At 34.1% G+C, this 19642-nt stretch overlaps 1 protein-coding gene across 6 annotated transcripts in view; it reads right to left on the bottom strand.

Moving 5' to 3' along the window:
• The window catches only part of CSMD3 (CUB and Sushi multiple domains 3), a 1090811-nt gene that overhangs the window by 769648 nt on the left and 301521 nt on the right, over window positions 1-19642 (bottom strand). For all 6 annotated transcript variants that reach the window (XM_074316364.1, XM_074316366.1, XM_074316365.1 and 3 more), the window contains exon 5: window positions 17872-18079. In XM_074316364.1, the coding sequence (XP_074172465.1) occupies window positions 17872-18079 (208 nt within the window). The remainder of the gene's footprint in view (window positions 1-17871; window positions 18080-19642) is intronic.

Here is a 19642-nt window from a genome sequence, read left to right as displayed (position 1 = left end):
CTCTAGTCTGCTGGTAATTCCCAGTAATGCATTCCTCATTTCAGTTATTGTATTCTTCATTTCTGATTCTTTTTTAACGTTTTCTATCCCTATTTTTATATTACCTATCTCTTTGTTGAAGTTCTTCCTGAGATCATTGAGTATTTTATAACTAGTGTTTTAAACTTTGCATTTGGCAGATTGCTTGTTTCCATTTTCAGTTCTTTTTCCAGAGCTTTGTTCTGTTCTTTCATTTGGGACAAGTCTCTTTCTCTCCACGCTTTGTCTGCCTCCCTGTGTCTGTTTCTATGTATTAGGTAAATCTTCTATGTCTCCCATTCTTATGTAGTAGGGCCCAGTGGTGCAGTATCCTTGGTCACCTGACCTGGATGCTCTAGATGTGTCCTTTGTGTGGGTTATGTATGCCCTCCTATTGTAATTGAGTCTTGGTTGCTGTTTGCACATCAATGGAAGTGATTGACCCTCAGGCTGATTGGTTGTAAGGACTAGTTGTGACTACAATGGAGGAATTTTTCTGCAGAGTCTGACACCATGGAGTAGGATTCACTTTAGCAATACTCTGGTACCTCCCCAGGCATCTTCCCTTTGGAGATGTCGTTTTTTGGAGAGCACTTGGTGGTGCTCTGGTGTGGTCTCAAGTTGGCTACTGGGCAAGTTGGTGCTGGGGCCCCTTCACAGAAGTTCAGGTGCAGGCCAAAGCCAGCAGCTGCCTGTGCCACTTGGTATGAGCTACTAAGTGATCTGCAGAAGGTTGTCACTTGTGCTGGGCTTGGAGGTACCTGAGAAAGGTTAAAAGGCTAATTGAGGTTTGCTGCCACTAGTGTCAGGCTTGGGGCTGCTTAGCAAGAGGTACAGAGCACACCGAGGCCAGATGCTGCTTATGTGGGTTTTGTGAACCTTTGAGAGTTTTAGCAAAGTCCGCAGCATGAGCCAAGAGAAGCTGTTTGAATGGAAAAGCCACTGAAAGTGGCTTGTGTGGGCCCACAAGTTGGGTGGGATGGGGTCTCAGGGAATCACTAGGGTGGGGCAAATGGTAATAGCGAGATTTTTGGAGACCCAGATATGGCACCCACCTATGTCTCCACTCTGGATAAGGAGGAGCACCCAACAAAGGAAGAACAGATCTGCCAGCACTTCTCTCTGGGAGAAAACTACCCCTCCAGGTCTCTCCCTGATGCCAGACAATTCACTGCCTCTCTGTATGTCCCTGGTGCCTTTCAAGATGCTTCCCTGTTGCTGAAGCTCAGAATGAGTGAGTTTGTCAGCAAGTAAATCCATGATCGTATCATTTAAGAGGAATGTCTGGGACTCCAGCAGCCTACTGTGTCACCCAGCTACAATCTCCACTGGTTTTCACAGTCAGAAGTTATGGAGGATTCTCTTCTCAGTACTAGAGCCCTGGGTTTGGGAGCCTGGTGTAGCCCTGGGACCCCTCGTTCCTCAGGAGAGACCTCCACAGCCAGATAGCCCTCCTGATTTTTAACCATCACATATGAGTGTCAGAACAGCCTGTTACACATCTTTTCCCCTCCTACCAGTCTCAGCATGGCTTCTTCTATATGTCCTTACTTGTAGGACTTGTGTTCAGCTACACTTCAGACAAGTCTCTGTGATACAAATTCTGTAGTTCAGTTGTAACTTTGATGTGGTTGTGAGAGAAGGTAAGCACAATGTTTATCTACTTCACCATCTTGAGCAGAACTCACTTCAGCATTTCTTAAAACATTGTCAAACAACTGAACTGTACCCCAGAAAGAATCTAAACTAAAACACCATGACAAAATGCTTAATTAAATTATACTGTATGTGCATTCCATAATGGGATAATGTTTAAGAACAGTTTTGATTTTTTTTTAATATATTAAAATAAACTATGTCTAGCATGGGCATAGCTAGTCAAAGCTGTAAATGCCATAATTGCGTCAATTCACAAGTATTTATTATGGACCTACCAAGCCCTAAGCATGATCCTAGGCACAGGCAATGCACATGTGAATAATTTTGTCTTTGAGAAGCTCATTATCTACCAAAAGAGAGAGACAAAAAGCTCCCCACTGCAATGTGATGAGAACTGAAATACAGGTGTGTATGAACTGTAATAGAAACCCATATAAAGTAATAATTATTCTGTAGACACAAAAAAAGTCTCCACTATTATAAATATTTTCACTATTAATACAAAGTGGTCAGAAAAAAAAATACATGTTTTTCACCAGGTTTATAGAATAACCATGTCTATAAGTATAATTTCTAGCCAGAGAAATCAAATTTGACTGAAACAGGTAATGCAGAACATATAAATATATTTCCTTCAGTTCCAATTAGGTGAGATTCAGTGCAACAGAAAAACATGATCACATTTTCACCTTCTAAATACCATTTATTTCTACTATGCAACTATGTTATTTTTAAGCAATGAAAGAGATAATGTGCAAAACCTACTTTTCTGCATTCCATTTCTCCCACATTGACCTTATATAATGGAAGTATGTAAATACAAGTAACAACACCATATTTTATCTCATATTACTATTATTTGTCCTTGAATCCTCAAACAACTTTTGTACACTATTTGAAAAAGCTTACCTATCTTTTAAATGTGCTCTGAAAATCACTTTGTTAATTAATTTCCTAGGAATACTATCACAAATTAGGTGTCTTAAAACAACAGAATTGTATTATCTCACAGTTATGAACATTACAAGTTCAAAATCAAGTGTTACAGGGTTATGCTCTGTTGGAAGGCTTTAGTGAAGAATCCTTCCTTGCTCATTCCTAGCTTTTGGATGAATTGCCCACAATTCTATGCTTCCTTCGCTTATAGATGCATCATTCCACCCTCTGCCTCATCATCACATGTCCCTCTTCCCTGTATCTCGGTATCAACATTTTGCTCTTCTAGGACAACAGTAAATGGATTAGAACCCATTTTAATCTAATCTGACCTTATATTGACTTGACTATATCTGCAAAGACCCAGTTTCCAAATAAGATCACATTCACAAGTGCAAGGGGTTAGGGACTGAACATATTTTTGAAATGGGCACAACTGCACTCCTTAAATACCCCTAAAAGTGGGGGAAAAAATAGATAATTTGGCCTAATGGAAACAGCGTGGGCAGGGATTGAAGGTAAATGGCCAAAACACCCTTCAACACCGAGTTTAGGTTCTACAATTTCTGTGTAATTTTCCCTGACAACCACAATCTGAATGTTTCTACTTTTTCTGAACTCTTAAAATCTTCTACCTTGTACCTTCTATTTGGGACTTCTAGATCATTTCTTCAAGCCTATAATACAAAATACAAAACTAAGTTACATATTTTTCTTTTCTTTTTCATGATACTGTAAATTTCTAAAATGTTTACATATAATAGCTACTTCACAGATAATGACTTAAACTCTAAATTCCCCATGTTTTATTTAGGGTGAATTTTATACAATTTTATACAAAAGGATAATGTAATAATGGCTTAAAAACACAACACTATATGTGTATCTGTGCAGAAAATTAAATGTAGGTCAAAAAGGTAGCAGTGTAATTACAGCTGGCCCTTGAACAATACAACTTTAAGCTGCAAAGGTCCACTTATACACATTTTTTTTTCAATAAACATGTGTACCTGTTTTTATCTGGGGTTGGTAGTCGAAGAATGTGGAGGCCAAAGTGTATGCACTGATCTACACAATTTTATATAGGGAACTTGAGCATTCAAAGATTTTGTTATCCGCATTGGGTCCTGAACCAAATTTCCCATAGATACCACAGGACAATTAAGTTTTTAAGGAGTCAAAAGTTATACATGGATTTTTGATTGTGCTGATAGTCAGCATGCCTACCCCATGTTGTTCAAGGGTCAACAATGTAAGTACAAGGTAACACCCTTCAGGAAAAATAACAAAAATATTATCCCAGGATGCTTATTTTTCAGTTATGTCTTAGTATATAACATCTTATTATATCAGATAAATGTGTTTCTATTATGGAGAAGATCATGAAAAATATTGAGTAATAATAGGAACTATCTGGAAGACAAGTTTTAAACCAAGGAATGTCTGTATTTTTAGCACTGTTTCATTAGTGTTCAACACAATAAGACATATGGAGAAGGTAAGAGATTGTAAGATCCATGTGAGCAGTAGTCATGAATATGTTATTAACCAATGTAAATCTATTCCCCAGCACAAAGTCTGATTTGTTTGTTCAATGAATGAGGACTAGATTTTATTTTTAGCATGTAGTACATGTCAAGGCTTCTTTAAGATTTATTTTCCAAGCCAAGTGATGATTTGTATATATGAGTATATATATAAAAAATAATTCAAGAACACTCAAACTTCAATCAAGAAGACCCGTGAAGAAACTTAATGAAGAAGGATGGAATATGAATGTTAGGATGTAAAATTTTAATCCAGCAGATCATAACTTGGTCAGTACAAATAGTCAAGGATTGAAAGCCCTAAGGACTAGAAATCAACCCAGTAGAGCGGTCCACGATTCCACAGACTTGATTATTCTTACTACTGTGGCAATGCCACTCTAAAATGGCCAAATATGGCTATGGTAGCTTAGGAATGTTCATACTAATAACTTCCTTTTCCTGTTTTAATTCTGTGTTCAGCAAGCAAGCTTCTAATTACATCTTACCATAAATATCTACTTTCAGGGAGAGAATATGTTGCTATGAGGACATAAGTTCTGATAGATAAATAACCAAATATTGTTCATTCATTTATGTATTCATTTAATAAGCGTGGGTCATATCATATGCTCTGCACTTGGCCCTAAGTTTGTTCAATTATATAAATGTGGTATCTGACTTCATGGAGATTACAGTATATGAGTGATACAGGCATTGGACAAGTAATTTAAAAGTCTGATGAGTGTTGAAAGATGTGGACAGTAATGTGGAATTATAGCTGGAAGATTTTACCTACTGTACATACTCAGGGAAGACATACAGAGGAAGTAATTTTAAATCTGTGATTAGCAGAAGGAATAGACAGTCAAGTGAAAAAAGAGAGGGAGGGGTAGAACGTTCAGGGAAATTGAATAGCATATGCAAAGGTCTTAATTATGTCCTATTTTAGAAAGGATGTCATTATTAGTGGAGCATGGGAAGCAAGAGTGGGAGTGAAGATGAGAATGTGGTGAATACCTGAACTGGCATCCTATCTTATGTGAGTTTGGTTAATGTCACCCTGCTTTAACAACGTAGATTCAGTTTTGTTATGATTGTCAAAATACATTATCTTATTCTAAAAAGCTTTTTGGTAGCCAACAAGCACTTAGTGATTCCTAGTAACACCCCATCCTGTCATGCTCCTTCAATTAACCACTAAAGAAATGGAACAGTTACAAAAAGAACAATCCATGAAGTTTTGGAATTTATCATTCTAAGTGGTTATAATATCTGAGAAAATGGACTGGTGAAAGAAAGAAGCTTTTAAAAAAAAGTAAAAAAGAAAAATCCTATTAAATATATTATGACAAAGGTAAATTAACTTCAAAGACGTTACTAGAAACATATGTGCCTGTGTGTATATCTAATTTATTAAATTAATATTAAGAATGTCATGAATATGTATAATTTATCTGGGGCTTCAGCAAGGCATTTCTACTAACTCTAAAGATTTTACTTATGCTTATTAAAATATTAGCATCTGAAAAACACCTTGAAATGTTAAGTATTTGTTTTTAAAATATTGTCTTATCTAGTCTTTCCTTGAGTGATATTCTACTCTACTTCTTAAGTGAACTGAAAGTATGACTAGAATTGTCTTTGATAACTGAATTTCTATTTTGAATCAGCATCCTTTTGAGGATGTTCATGAACTCTAATTTAATTGAAAATATTGCTTAAAAACAGAATAAAATAATTTATAAAAATCCTTCCCCAATCACAAATCCTTTAAAGTTTAACACTTAAAACACATGGTTTTATTTTTATTTTTTTCCCGTTTCTAAGATACCCACGGTTTAAACCTATTGTTTCCGGAAAACCTATACAACACATTCCACACTATGAGATAAAAATTCAAAGTTGGAAAAATCTTTGTTCTTTTTCTCAAAACTTACAACACGGTTAGAAGATAGACAGGTTGTAACTTTCCTGAATAGTACAGAAATCACACATCTTGGGATCACATGACAAATAGAGGTGAATTTCTTTTCAACCACTGGGGCAAATGTTTCAGACCGATTTAAACAGATTTCAATTGCTGACAATTACCCCATAAAACTGGGATTAGACATTAAATTTCAATGTAGCTGAGCATATATCTTAATATTGCACATTAGGCATGTGTTTTTCTTGATAACTCCCTGAGTCATACCTCCATAGGGGAGTTCTTTGGTGGCCTATTGTGCTTTTCAGCTACTTCCACTCTCCCATCTCAGTGCATAATTTTCACTCAACATGACCCAAATCTTCTTTCTCTGCTCTTATATTAGTTTAATATATTCCTGGAACAATTTAGTAATATTTTTTTCATACACCTGGCCAGTCCCTATTCTGTCAAAAGAGATTTTTTGTTTGTTTGTTTGTTTGTTTTGTTTTTTACCAATCACTTAAGTCTAAACAAAGACAACTGTTCCTCTGGAAAAATTCTGAGTTAAGCTCTTCTTTTTCATTTCCCCAAAAGAGTTTAGGACTGAGAACATAAATTATAATCTCTAAGTCATAAAGTTAATGATATATTGAATACTGGCATGTTATTTTCTATAAAGCAAAACAATATATAATTATTATATCTTGTTGAATACATGGATGAAAAGATCCAGAACATATTTTACTTCATGAAATATAATGGAAATTATTTTCTAAATACACATTACTTTCAAATACAGAAGATGCTGAACGTTTTCAAAATTGTCTGGTTCGATGTAGAATAGTGAAAATATGGCTAAAGTCTCACTCTTTTCTTTATATACCCTTTGTAATTTGACATTCCAGCTTCCTTCATGAGTCTGTCATCTGTTTTCTCTTGGGGAAAAAAGAAAGAAACAAAGGAAAGAAAGAAGGAAAGAAGGAAAGAAGGAAGGAAGGAAGGAAGGAAGGAAGGAAGGAAGGAAGGAAGGAAGGAAGGAAGGAAGGAAGGAAGGAAGGAAGGAAGGAAGGAAGGAAGGAAGGAAGGAAGGAAGGGAAAGAAAGGAAGAAATAAAAATTCCTTCCATTTTGTAAGATCCATCTTTTCTACTCTTCCATGCTTAATCCAGAAAACAAAACAAAACAAAACAGAAAAAGGACCTGTTTTTCCTGATCATTATGACTGCTGACTGTATTTAAACTATGTGAGTTAATGTACAAAGGTATGTTGAAAAGAAAAATGAGTGTTCAGCAAAAAAATTGGAGTCATCGAAGCAGAGAGAGGTATTGCAGAGACCTATGACTTATAAACAAAGTCTTCCACTGCTCAATCAGAAGTAAGTTCAAAATCGGTTTTAAGGTTTAATTTCTATGCTTTAGTTTTTCTATGTACTTAATTAATTTGGAATCTATGGCATTAAAGCACTTTGAGGATAAAAATTTGCATGTAAGTTTTGGAGAGTTACAAAACCGTTTTTATATAACAATTAATCAAGTTAGGCATTAATCAAGATTTATCAAAATTATTAAAGGATGAAGAGAGTTACAGAAGGTGATTGTCAAAAGAAATGGTTAAATCAAGAATTATGGTTACACTTTATTTAACTAGAATAAAATTATCCAGATAAATGTCCTGTCAAAACGATAATACGTGACATATTTCAAAGCTTTTAAAAAACTCAATCTAAGGTATTTGTGTATTAGAAACATATAATCCAGGATATGATAATCTATAGATAAACTTATACTATATTCTACAGGTTATTGGATTCTCACTTAGTATTTGTTTCTTCTTATGCAAGCTCTCAGGAATAAATGGCTTAATAGTAACGTACAGATAAAACTTACCGAAGAAAAATGGTGTGCTTACAAGAGGCAAAATCCATTGGAAGTTACTCTCTTCCCTCCCCCAATAACTCCAGCCTCCTTCTCCATGGCCCTAACATCCCATGCCCAGGTAGTGCCATTGCCTGTCTTTTTATACTTGTATCTAACTTTCTGAGCAGTGTTGTAAAGATATGCAAGCTCATCAATTGTTGCCACTACAAACTCATGTTTTAAAATCCCCACTGGATTCAAAATACTGCCCAGCAATACTCGATTTCCCTAGTTGTTTGTTTTCCAATTTTCTATAGAAGATATTTCAAATAAATCCCACTCTCCTCAAATATGCTAACCTATCACCTCCTTTCACTTTCAGTAGATGACCTTTCCTCTTTGGTCAGAGGGAAGATAGAAACCGAAAGAGAATGTATCTCAATATTTGGTCACTAAAATTGCACATTTAAATGCATGTACATCAGTTTTTTACACACTTTTCACACAGTTTCAGAGTTGTGGTGGGTCTGGGTAATATCCATGAGAGTACTTTATTAAAGGGCAGAGGAGGTGAAGAAAACAAGAGATTATGAAAAGGGCATACTAGTACTCCCTCATAAATAATAGTGACAAACAAGATGGTGTTTGATTTTGATGGATTAAACAAGATCATTAAATTAGTTATAAATTTCATATACTAGAGCTTTGGGATAATTTTACAGATTTGTATCATCTTTATGAAAGATCACACAATGTGGAAAAGAAAGTGGAATTAGATATGACATACCGTGTTTCCCCGAAAATAAGACCTAGCCGGGCCATCAGCTGTAACACATCTTTTGGAGCAAAAATTAATATAAGACCTGGTCTTATTTTACTATAATATAAGACCTGGTCTTACATTATATTATTATATTATATTATTATGTTACATAAGTCTGGGTCTTATATTAATTTTTGCACCAAAACACACATTAGAGCCAATGGTCCAGCTAGGTCTTATTTTTGGAGAAACAGGGTATATATACAGAGGGTGCCAAAAAAATGTGTACACATTTTAAGATAGGCAAAAAAAATTGTATTAAAATTGTAATAGTCAATATATACCGATGACAAAAGATTAATACAAGTCATGTTTGACTTTTGTAATTACAAGAGGTGCTCAAAGTGGTTAACATCGGTGTAATTTTAATACAGCTTTTTCCTTCCTTAAAATGTACATACATTATTTTGGCACCCTCTGTATATACACACAAAAATTATATATTTTTATTTTATATATACACTTGTTTTTATGACAAAGATGTGAGGTACATTTAACAACTAGTATTTTTGCACCTTAAAAAAATAGAGAGGAAATATTTTGCATTTAAATGGAAGTGGCCTGGTTAGAAACCTTTGAAAATGCTTCTCTCAGTATTCACCTGATATTTGTTCTAACTATGGTCCCATCTATCATGTAACTCTTTCTTTTCATTGATGAGTAAGACATGTACATTGTTTAACTGTTCTTGCTACACTACTAACTGGGTTTCCTTGAGGCAGAAAAAAATATATATTGAAGGATACTGAAAATAGTAAATTATCCATACTAGGCAGTCTCAAATACCTAGAACAAATTTCTAATTCTTTTGACCAAAAATATATATAAATATCACCACAATCTATATTAGCAACTTCAGCCTATATTTGAAAACAATAATCCATGCTATGATGTTTATATGTCAAAGTTTCAGGTTTTTAAAATGGTTTATTGACAAACAGTATATTTTTGTTAGAAAGCCTTGACTATTTGCATAATAACAAGAGGTACATTTATCAAAATAATAAAGAGATCTAAATTCTCATCTTGAATTTTCAATATAGTATATACATTGAGCCTAAGAAGTCATCACCCTCAAAGGGCACAACTGAGGAGCAGGATCTTGAAAATCCCTTCTGGCTCTAATGTTTTATCATTTTATGAGTACCCTATTTAATTTGTTTAAACAGAGGCAACTGTGATGAAGAATGGAAAAAGAAAATGCGGTATATACATACAGAATAATATTAGCCAACCTTAGAAAAGAAGGTTAACCCTGCCGTGTTTGATGACATGGATGAACCTGGAGAACATTATGCAAGTGAAACCAGCCAGAGGACACACATATCTGTATATATGCATATACCATGGTACCTCGGTTTTCTAGCATAATCCGTTCCAGAAGACAGTTCGAGTTCTGAAACGTTCGAAAACTGAGACACGGTTTCCCCATAGAAAGTAATGCAAAATAGATTAATCCATTCCAGACCTTTAAAATCAACCCCTAAAACTGCAAATTTAGCATGAATTTTACGATCTAATGATACCATAGATCCATAAAATTTACAGCATTCTTAAACCGAAATGTTCGTCAACGGAGATGTTCGAAAACCGAGGTACTACTGTATCTGTATCTATATCTGCATGTGTATATAACATGTGTGTGTGTGTGTGTTGTGTGTGTGTGTGTGTGTGTGTGTGTGTGTTGTGTACTGCTGAGTCAGGTTCCGAAGTCCTGGAAACCCTAGAAGTGAGTTATGTCCACAATGTCCTATTCTCAAGAACCCTACTCAGCTCCTGTTAACTCATTCCTATAGCTTCCTCTACAGAGTAAATTCATCTCATATTCGGTCTTCCTCATTTCCTGCTGCTTTCTAAATTTTCCCAGAATTACTGTCTTTTCCAAATTCTGCCTTCTCATGATGTGCCCAAAGCAGGACAACTTCAGTTTTGTCATTTTTGCTTCCAGCAAATGTTTCAGGCTTAATTTGTTCTTGAACCCACTTGTATGTCTTTCTGGTGGTCCCGCATATCCACAGAGTTCTCCAACATCACATTTCAAATGAATTGTGTTTTTGTTTGTATTTGTTTTTGTTTTGTTTCATTTTCTGTTAGCCTTCTATCCTGCACAATTTTCACATTCTTGTATAGTAATTGGAAATACAAGGGTGTGCGTGATCTTAGCCTTGATTTCTAATAACACATGTCTGCTCTTGGTCATCTTTGGGACTGTTCTTCTGAGTCTCAATCTTCTCTTGATTTCTCAGCTGCAGTCATCATTTGAATTGATGACTGAATCAAGGTAAGCAAAACCATTAACAATTTCAATATCTATCTATCAATCTATCTATCTCTCTATATACACATATACACACAAACATATACATATATGCATATTCATATGTGTATACATATATACACATATCTGTATCAATACATATCAGGATAGACACACAAATACGTAAAACACTAGTGAATATATATTTTCTTTGGAGGAACTGAATCAGTAAAAACAGTATAGCAAGGATTTCTATTTATTGCCTAATATTTCACCTTTTCTTTTATAATAGTAGGATTTCAGCTGGGCAAAGACAACACAGAATAAGAATTACACTTCCTTCTGTCCCTTACAACCAAGTGGCCATGTAACAAAATTTTGGCCAACAAATATAAGCAGAAGTAGTAGAAAATGCAAGAGAAAATATAGGACAGCAACCAGAACTTTATTTAAGAGAAAGTTGATAAGACAGTTGATGAAAACCCTTAGCCCTTCCTTTCCCCTCTTCCTCTTCCTACTGTCTGGACTGTAAACTAAATGGCTGCATTTTGGACATAATATGATCTTTGGAATGAAGGCCACCCACAAATATAACAATAATATAAAAGAATCCTGGGTTTTTGGACATTAGGGTCACCCATAACTACCTTGTAGACCTATTTCCAGAGTTTTACATTAAATATATACATATATATTTCATATATATATATATATATCAAGACTCTTAGTGTTTGTATTTTACATTACTATTATATTTTTTAATAACAGAACCTAACCAAATTCATGCATATGACCTCAATCAAATAAAAAACAATCATGGAAAAGAGGTGAAAATAGATGATCAACTTATGTCCTTTTTTTATAAGGGACAAAAATAATTTATTCATTTCACAAATGCATAAAAAATACCTAAGATGAGAAATGTACAGTTCTAGGCATTACATGTAACTTGAGATCCAAGTTCTCATTATGATTCTATTATTTTAGTAAAGTCGTGTATATGAATAGAAACAAAGTAAGAGAGCAAGTAATTATTAACATCAGAAAAATTGCAGTCTTAAGATCACTGAAGCCATGGAAATTTATACAAATTCCAAAACAGAATGAATCAAAATAGAGGAAACAAGACAAAAGCTAGGTAGTTGCCAGCATATACAGAAAGGATGAAAGAAGAAAAGCCACCCAAAAAAGGCTCTGAAAAGATATAGTTAATAAGTAGTAAGAGAAGGTAAAGAAATGACTTTACAGTAACAAGGATGATGGATATTCTGGAAAAGGGAAATGATCAATAGTCAAATGTTGCAGATAACTGAGATATCATTAGTCACTTGGAAAAAGGTAGTAGTTCTAAAGAAATGGTGGGACAAACAAAGTTATAGCTAGTTGAAGAGTGATTGATGGGGAGAAAAACCTGAGGGTGTTGAAGAGAATTAAGAAAATTGTGGGCATGATATTCTAGTGGGTGAGAAAGAATAGAATCTAGAGCACAAATGAAGGTCCTATCTTTAGGTGGGAGTCAGCCTATAATGGAAATACGTATGACTAAATTTATCAGTTCAAATTTAAATATTTATCATTACATTAAGTATAAATAAATGTGCATAAATAATTTAAAGAAACTATAAAATATACTATGTATTTTCTAGCATTCTTAATTTGCATAAAATTAAACAGGCTTTCCTATGTTATGTGATCTGAATGTTTTTACTAATCTGATTTTTATAACTGTATTCATTCCCTTGACTTTAGTCAATACTTCATTTTTTATGACTTCCAAATTCTTATTCCTACTCAATCTACCTGTCATAATTGAGTCAGAGATTCACAACTTCTGGGGGACATGTTTTGTGGAAATCTGCTTCACCTCAACCCTTCACCTTACAAAATGAATTAATTTCTCCTCTGGTTCCAATATATTAAAGAGTGTTCCTGATGTCTCTATTATTGTGTCTTGTTTGTTATCCAATCTGAAAAGTTACAATTATTATAGAATCCTTTATTACCCTCTATGATATTCAATCACTCATTCTTCTTTGAATGGCTCTTTGACAACAACAAGCCTTTGCTCTTTTGTTACTATATGCAGTTCTTCAAAATTGATTAAACTCATCATAACCTGTATCATGGAGTAGTCTCCCACCTAATCGTTTAATCTTCATTTTCTTGATATGCCTCACTCTCTATTTACTGCATCTTTTTCCTCCTTCCTTCCTTTCACAAACACATGTTTAAAAGGAAAGATTACTTTCACTATTTCCAATTCCTCACTTTACTTCAGCAATTCTCCCCTCTCTCTCCATCACCAACTTTCTGTACTCTCAAGGGTCACTCGATCAACATAAACACATTGTTTTACCTCTTTCAATTAATGAATTAACCAAAAATCAAAATTTATTTTGACCCTACCCCCTCCTTTAGCTATTGCCCTATTTCTCTGGTCACCTTCATTTGCAAAAGTCCCTGACAGGCTCATTTATATTAATTATCTATAATCTCTCTTCTCCAAACCTCTCTTAAAACCACTCAGTTAAGTCTGTCACCCACAAAACTGTTTCATCATAGTAATCAATGACATCTGTATTACTAAATCCAATGATCATTTTTGGAGCTCATCTTATTAGCTTAGCATCAGCATTTGACACAACTGATCAGTTCCTTCTCCTGGATGTATTTTCTTCTTTGGGCTTTCAGGAAACCACACTCTTCGGTTTTCCTCCTATCACTTTAACTCTCCATTTAGCTTTGCTGACTTTTTAGTGTTGGAGTGTCCCAGGACTCAGTTCTTAGTCTTTTTATCTTTTCCTGTATTAATAATCACTCCACTTCTAGACGTCTAAATGTACATCTCTACCCCCGTACTTTTTGCTCTGAACTGAGACTTGTATATCCAAATGCCCCTTTAAAATCTTTACAAGAATGTTTATTTGTTATCTCAAAGTTAACATGTCCAAATTAAGCTCCAGATCATCTCTCCAAAAATGCTTCATCAATAGCCTTCTCACTATTAGTTCATGGATATTGCATTCCCTCAGTTCTGGCCAAAAAACCTTAGAGCTATCTTTGTGTCTTCTTTTTCTCCAACTCCACATCTCATCAGTGAGGAAATTTTCTTAATTTTATCTTGAAAATCTAACAATTTTTCATCACCTCCACTGCTATTTTCTTAACAATTATTCATCTTAACAATTATCTTACCTAGATTACTGTACATAATGTCTGTTTTTCTCCTTTTCCTTTCTACATCTTACTTATATCGGTTATTGTTTATTATCTTTTTCCCCTAATAGAGCATAAGTTCTGCAGAAGCCAGCCTTTCCAGCCCTTTGTTCACTGATGCATTTAGAACAATGACTGCCATGTAACAGAAACCCAAATGTGCAACTACTGAATGAATACTGAATGAATGTTCTAGTGAGGACCTGATAAAATTAAATTTGGAAACAGCTTTAAAGAGTATTTAATCCAACACTCCTTTCAAGGCTCTGTAAATAAGGCAATACCTAGTTACCTTCCACCTCATTGCCCCTACCATAGCACCTAAGCAGGCAATGCCAAGCAATATTAGAGATGAGGGAAGCCTTGGATAGCGCAGATGAGGAATCTGAGATCTAGGGATGTAACACTGACTTACCCAGTTTCAGTTTCATCTACCAACATTCAAAGCTGAAAGTAGAACTTAAGTTTTTTGTTGTTGTTGTCCTTGCTAGGTTTTTTTGCTTGTTTTTTGTTTTGTTTCATTTTGTTTTACTCTATGTCACTGCAATGGAATCAGTTGACATTCACCAAGCCTCATAAAATTTAATCATGCAGTAATAATTGAGTGGGTCCCATGCATTCCTGTCGGATAGTGATTGGCACTGCTGACCATTGTTATTATAAGTAAATACACACTTAATGATTTAGCACATACAGCTTGTAAGGGAGGCACTGGCTAACTGTTAATATTCTCTGTTCTGCATGATTATTGCGCTGGCTTATTCTATGTTGCCGAAGTCAATCACAGGCTACAGTAAGTCCTGCGTCACTGTCTGAGCTTCACGAACAAAATTGTAATGTACAGTAGCTAGTGGCAAATTCCAAGGCCCTCAATGAAGGAACTGAAGTCAAAGAAACCTTTTGCGATTTTAATCAAAAGAATTTAATGTCTCCCCTATTCACACTTCCCTTTTGAATTCTAATACATATTGATAATGTTACAGGAGCAATTTACACTCATAAGAACCAATGTAATGCCACCTGAAATTAAATGGCTAATTTTGATGACCATATCATTAAAAATACATGAGAATACTAAAGGACTTAAATAGATTAGGGGGTCAAGATTAGATGTAATGTTTTACTTTCATTATTCACAGATCATTTTATATATCAATCCTATAACTACTACACTAAAAGAATGTTGTTTTATGATATTTAAGTGACCACCTTCACTATAATTAATTTGACACTATGTATCTTTAAATTGGAATTGATGGAAATATAATAGTTTGGTAATTTCTATCATTTTCATGAAAAGTGCCAAAGACCTTGTTGATGTTATAGTATATAATCAGGATTTTGATGAGTTTATCTAAACATTTACTGTAATATTAAAGTGAAAAGACAATAAAACAATGAAATCTCTTAGTTACTGTTTCTTCCTGAGGAAGATGAAAATATTAAGTGGTCCAGTGTCATTATAGGATAAAATGGAGAGAAAAGCAATTTGTGGATCTGAAGCTATTATTGGACAACCTACATTGCTCTAAAAAATCAGAAACATACAAATAGATGTTTGCATAGAAAAGAAAGATACAAATCATTACTAATAATGTTTAATCTGAAAAGAAAAAGTGACTATATGAACATGAATAGGGATACTATGATCCCCAGAGCAAATGTATTAGATTTGGTTTCTAGAGTTCAGTGGTAACAATGGAACAGGTGCTTCAAAACATTTTTTTTTCTAATTTCATTCATCATATCTAGGAGTCAAATACGTTGCTAATTTAAAAATGTCCATTTTTAATGGATCACTCGTATACTGAACAATATTATAATTATTTGAAAATCCATTACATCATCTACATTTATATGACTCAAATATATACCACTCTAGAAGTAGCAATTTCTAAAACATGTTTTTTTTTTAATTCTCTGACATTTTATCACAATTCTGCTAGGTTTATTGCACCCAGATCTTAACTCATCAAGAGAAGAGTTAAAGTTATATAGCCCTCAGTATTAGGGTCTGATGGTAGAGGAAAATACAAACAAAAAACAAAGTGGATACAGTAAAGTGTGTTATTTTTCTCTTAAAAGGTATGTATTAAGATGATAGAAATATTTGGTTCTTTTGCTGAAGCCTAGCCAACTATAAATATATATTTTTTAAAAATCTACCTAACACCCTTTCATCATCAGTTCATAATGTTGTCTAATCTTCTTTGCACTTCTCTTGTCTGTGTGATTCCTTATTCCCTTAGATTGTCTCCTGCCTCTCTGAATGAACTTCCTCAGTCTCCTTTGACGGATAAGACTCCTAAACCTGGGCCTTATATGTTACTGATGCTCAGATTCAATCCTAGTCTTCTCCAGTCTTCTCATTCAATCCTGTCTCTATCTAGCCATTCTTACCAATGTCTATTGGTTCAGTTACCATCAAAATTAATGACATATCAGTTATGCTTCTACTCAGAGCTCCTGAATCATATCGACAGATATAGTTATTTATTAAATAGCTTCAATGTCATGTCTCAAAGATATTTCAAACATAGTATAAAATAAATTACAATATCCATAGCATCTCCACTGCAAATTTGACCTTCATTCAATATCTTCCAATATCTCTACTGCCTTTATCAATTTTTGCAAGTCAGAAAGTGTTTTATCTGAGCACTACCTATTTTATCACTCCTCAATCCACTACAGAATCTTTTTCATTATAATTCCTAAATATCTCTCAACTCATTCTACTTCTTTATCTCCATCAATACCATCCTAATCCTAGCTACAATGATTTTTTTTCTTGGATTAAAGCAATCACCTCTTAAGCGATCTTCCCACAAATAATGGAGCACCACTTAAAAATCAATCTTTACACTTCAGTAAGAGTAATCATTTGAGAATTCAAACCTCTTCATGTAATTGTTTTTCATAAAACAGTTTAATAAATCTCCACTTTTCTTATCAAATCCTTTACATGGTTTAAAAGGCCCTTCTTAGCCTAGTGTTTATCTATTGCTTCCCTTCACCAATCTCATCATTCTTCACTCAGTTACTAACTCAGAATCTACTTTGCACTTCAATAATACCAGTGCAAATTTTAAAATATCATAAAGAGATATGTTCTTTAAAAAATATTATACCCTAAAAGTATGTTCTGAAAACTCAGCAGTGTTCAGGAAAACGTGTCTTGAGTCTCTAAAGAAAGAGACCATACTCCCCCAGATCATAGTGTTTAAATTTTCCCTGCAGGTAACAGAGTACATAAAAGATCTATCTACAAAAAGAAATCCAAATTACTTCCAGGACTTATTCAATTCACTTGAAAAGAACCATCAAGTATGGACCAGCATGCTAAGGAACAAAACTATACATTACCTTAGCAACCACTTATTTCCTTACACACGTTTTGATTAAGTCACATTACTTTTCTTTGTGGGAGTAATAAAGAAATACTGATGGAAAGATCCATCTTTCAAAGCTCCAGTTGATTTCATATATTAGTACCCTATCTTCAAAATGATCCTTAGCTCTGACAGCTGCCACTTATAATTTTCCTGTTAACCGTAAGTTCTTTGAAATATTTAAACCTTTAAAGGTCCCCATACAGCTGTTCTTTGATCCCCAGTGTGCCTCAGGCAATGATGCCAATTCTAGGTTAATGGAAACTATCTACTTACCATATTGTAGGTGGTTCAGAACCTTCTATTTCTAAGTAATCATACTTTTCTTCCATTTGGAAATCAGTAAATATGAGTGAAATCGTGTCCCCAGGCTCTGCTACGATGGTCCAAGTGCAGTCAGCATTGTTATGGTACTCATTAGGAAAACTAGGGCTTGATATGATGCCGCTGGATCCTCTCATTGTTCCTCCACAGGCATCTTCAGCTGTTAAAAACAAGAATTGTACACTTGAAACCTATGTAATGTTACAAACCATTGTTGCCCCAATAACCTTTCATTAAAACAGAAAAAACGAAAAACAAGGATGAGATGTGAGTAGGTCAGATGTAAGTCATTAGGAGAAAGGCAATGATGTTAACATTTTTGGATAAAACTAACAGTCCAAATGTTGTGATACCAAGTGCATATTATCTAATAGATATTGAATAAAATGAGAAGTACATGAAAAAATTTAAGCACATATACATACATAAAATACAGAGGGTGCCAAAAAATGTACACACATTTTAAGAAAGGAAAACTGTATCTTGAAATTATAATGCTAAATGACATAAGTCAGACAGAAAAAGAAGAGAACCATGCGATTTCATGGATGTGTGGTATGTAAACCAAAAACAACAAAAGAACAAGACAACAAATGAGAAACAAAAACTCACAGACACAGACAATGATTTATTGGTTACCAGAGGGTAAGGGTGGTAGATGAGGGTAAAAGGGATTAAATATACGGTGATGGAAGGAGAACTGACTCTGGATGGCGAACACACAATGGGATTTATAGACGATATAATACAGAATTATACACCTGAAATCTATGTAACTTTACTAACAATTGTCACTCAAACTTTAATTTAAAAAATTGTAATACTATATACTGACAACAAAAGATGAAATAAGTCATGTTTTACTTCTGCAATTACAAGAGGTGCTCAGAGTGGTTACCATTAGTGTCCAGACACTTCTGATTATGGTGAACTATCATTTGAGCAACTCTGGCCAAGGTGTCCACTTGTATACGTTATTTTGGCACCTTGGTATATCTTGACAATTTTATAACCATTACTTGAAATAACAATGAAAGTAAGTAAAAATCTACACTCCAATTAGATTTCAGGTTAATGGAACCAAGATTTTGTTTTCATTGATTAGCTGACGAAGTAAGTAAAACAAAAGAAACATTCTTAAGGACTGTGATGAGAAAACTTTAATCATTTTGTGCATGTTTATAGGAGAGCTGAGCTTTGCTTTTATTTTTTTAAATGTAGGTAAGTACAAAATAAAGAAAACATTTAAGGGAGAATGTAATGTAGCTTTTGTCAATGGTATGTTTCAAAAGCTATTTAAAATATTTCTTGAAATGAAATTTAAATAAAAATATATCACATACCCAGGAAACTTTAATTAAAGAGAAATAATATAGTAACTAATATATCTTTAGTAATATAATCCATATGACTCCATAAGACAATTTAAATATTATTTTCTAGGTATTTATATGATATATAATATTATAAATAAATATTCTACAAATTTTACATTTGGTCCTATGGTTTTCATTTTCCTAAATGGGGTAATAAATTTTTCATGAGTCTACATTTGGCCAATAGTTACGCTAACAGAGGGGTTATATAACCAGCTATGTTTAGTGCGAAAATGTAAGATAAAGCCCTTGTTTCATAAAGAAATTGAAGCCATAAAACTGGTCTTGTCACAACACTGTTTAGTCAAGTTAGTAAGTTACTAGCTGACTTGTGCAATAAATTACCT

Source organism: Rhinolophus sinicus, linkage group LG12 (assembly GCF_036562045.2).
Source record: "Rhinolophus sinicus isolate RSC01 linkage group LG12, ASM3656204v1, whole genome shotgun sequence".
NCBI lineage: Eukaryota > Metazoa > Chordata > Mammalia > Chiroptera > Rhinolophidae > Rhinolophus > Rhinolophus sinicus.
Note: the sequence above shows the minus strand (reverse complement) of the source record. Positions and strands in the feature narration are given on the sequence as shown.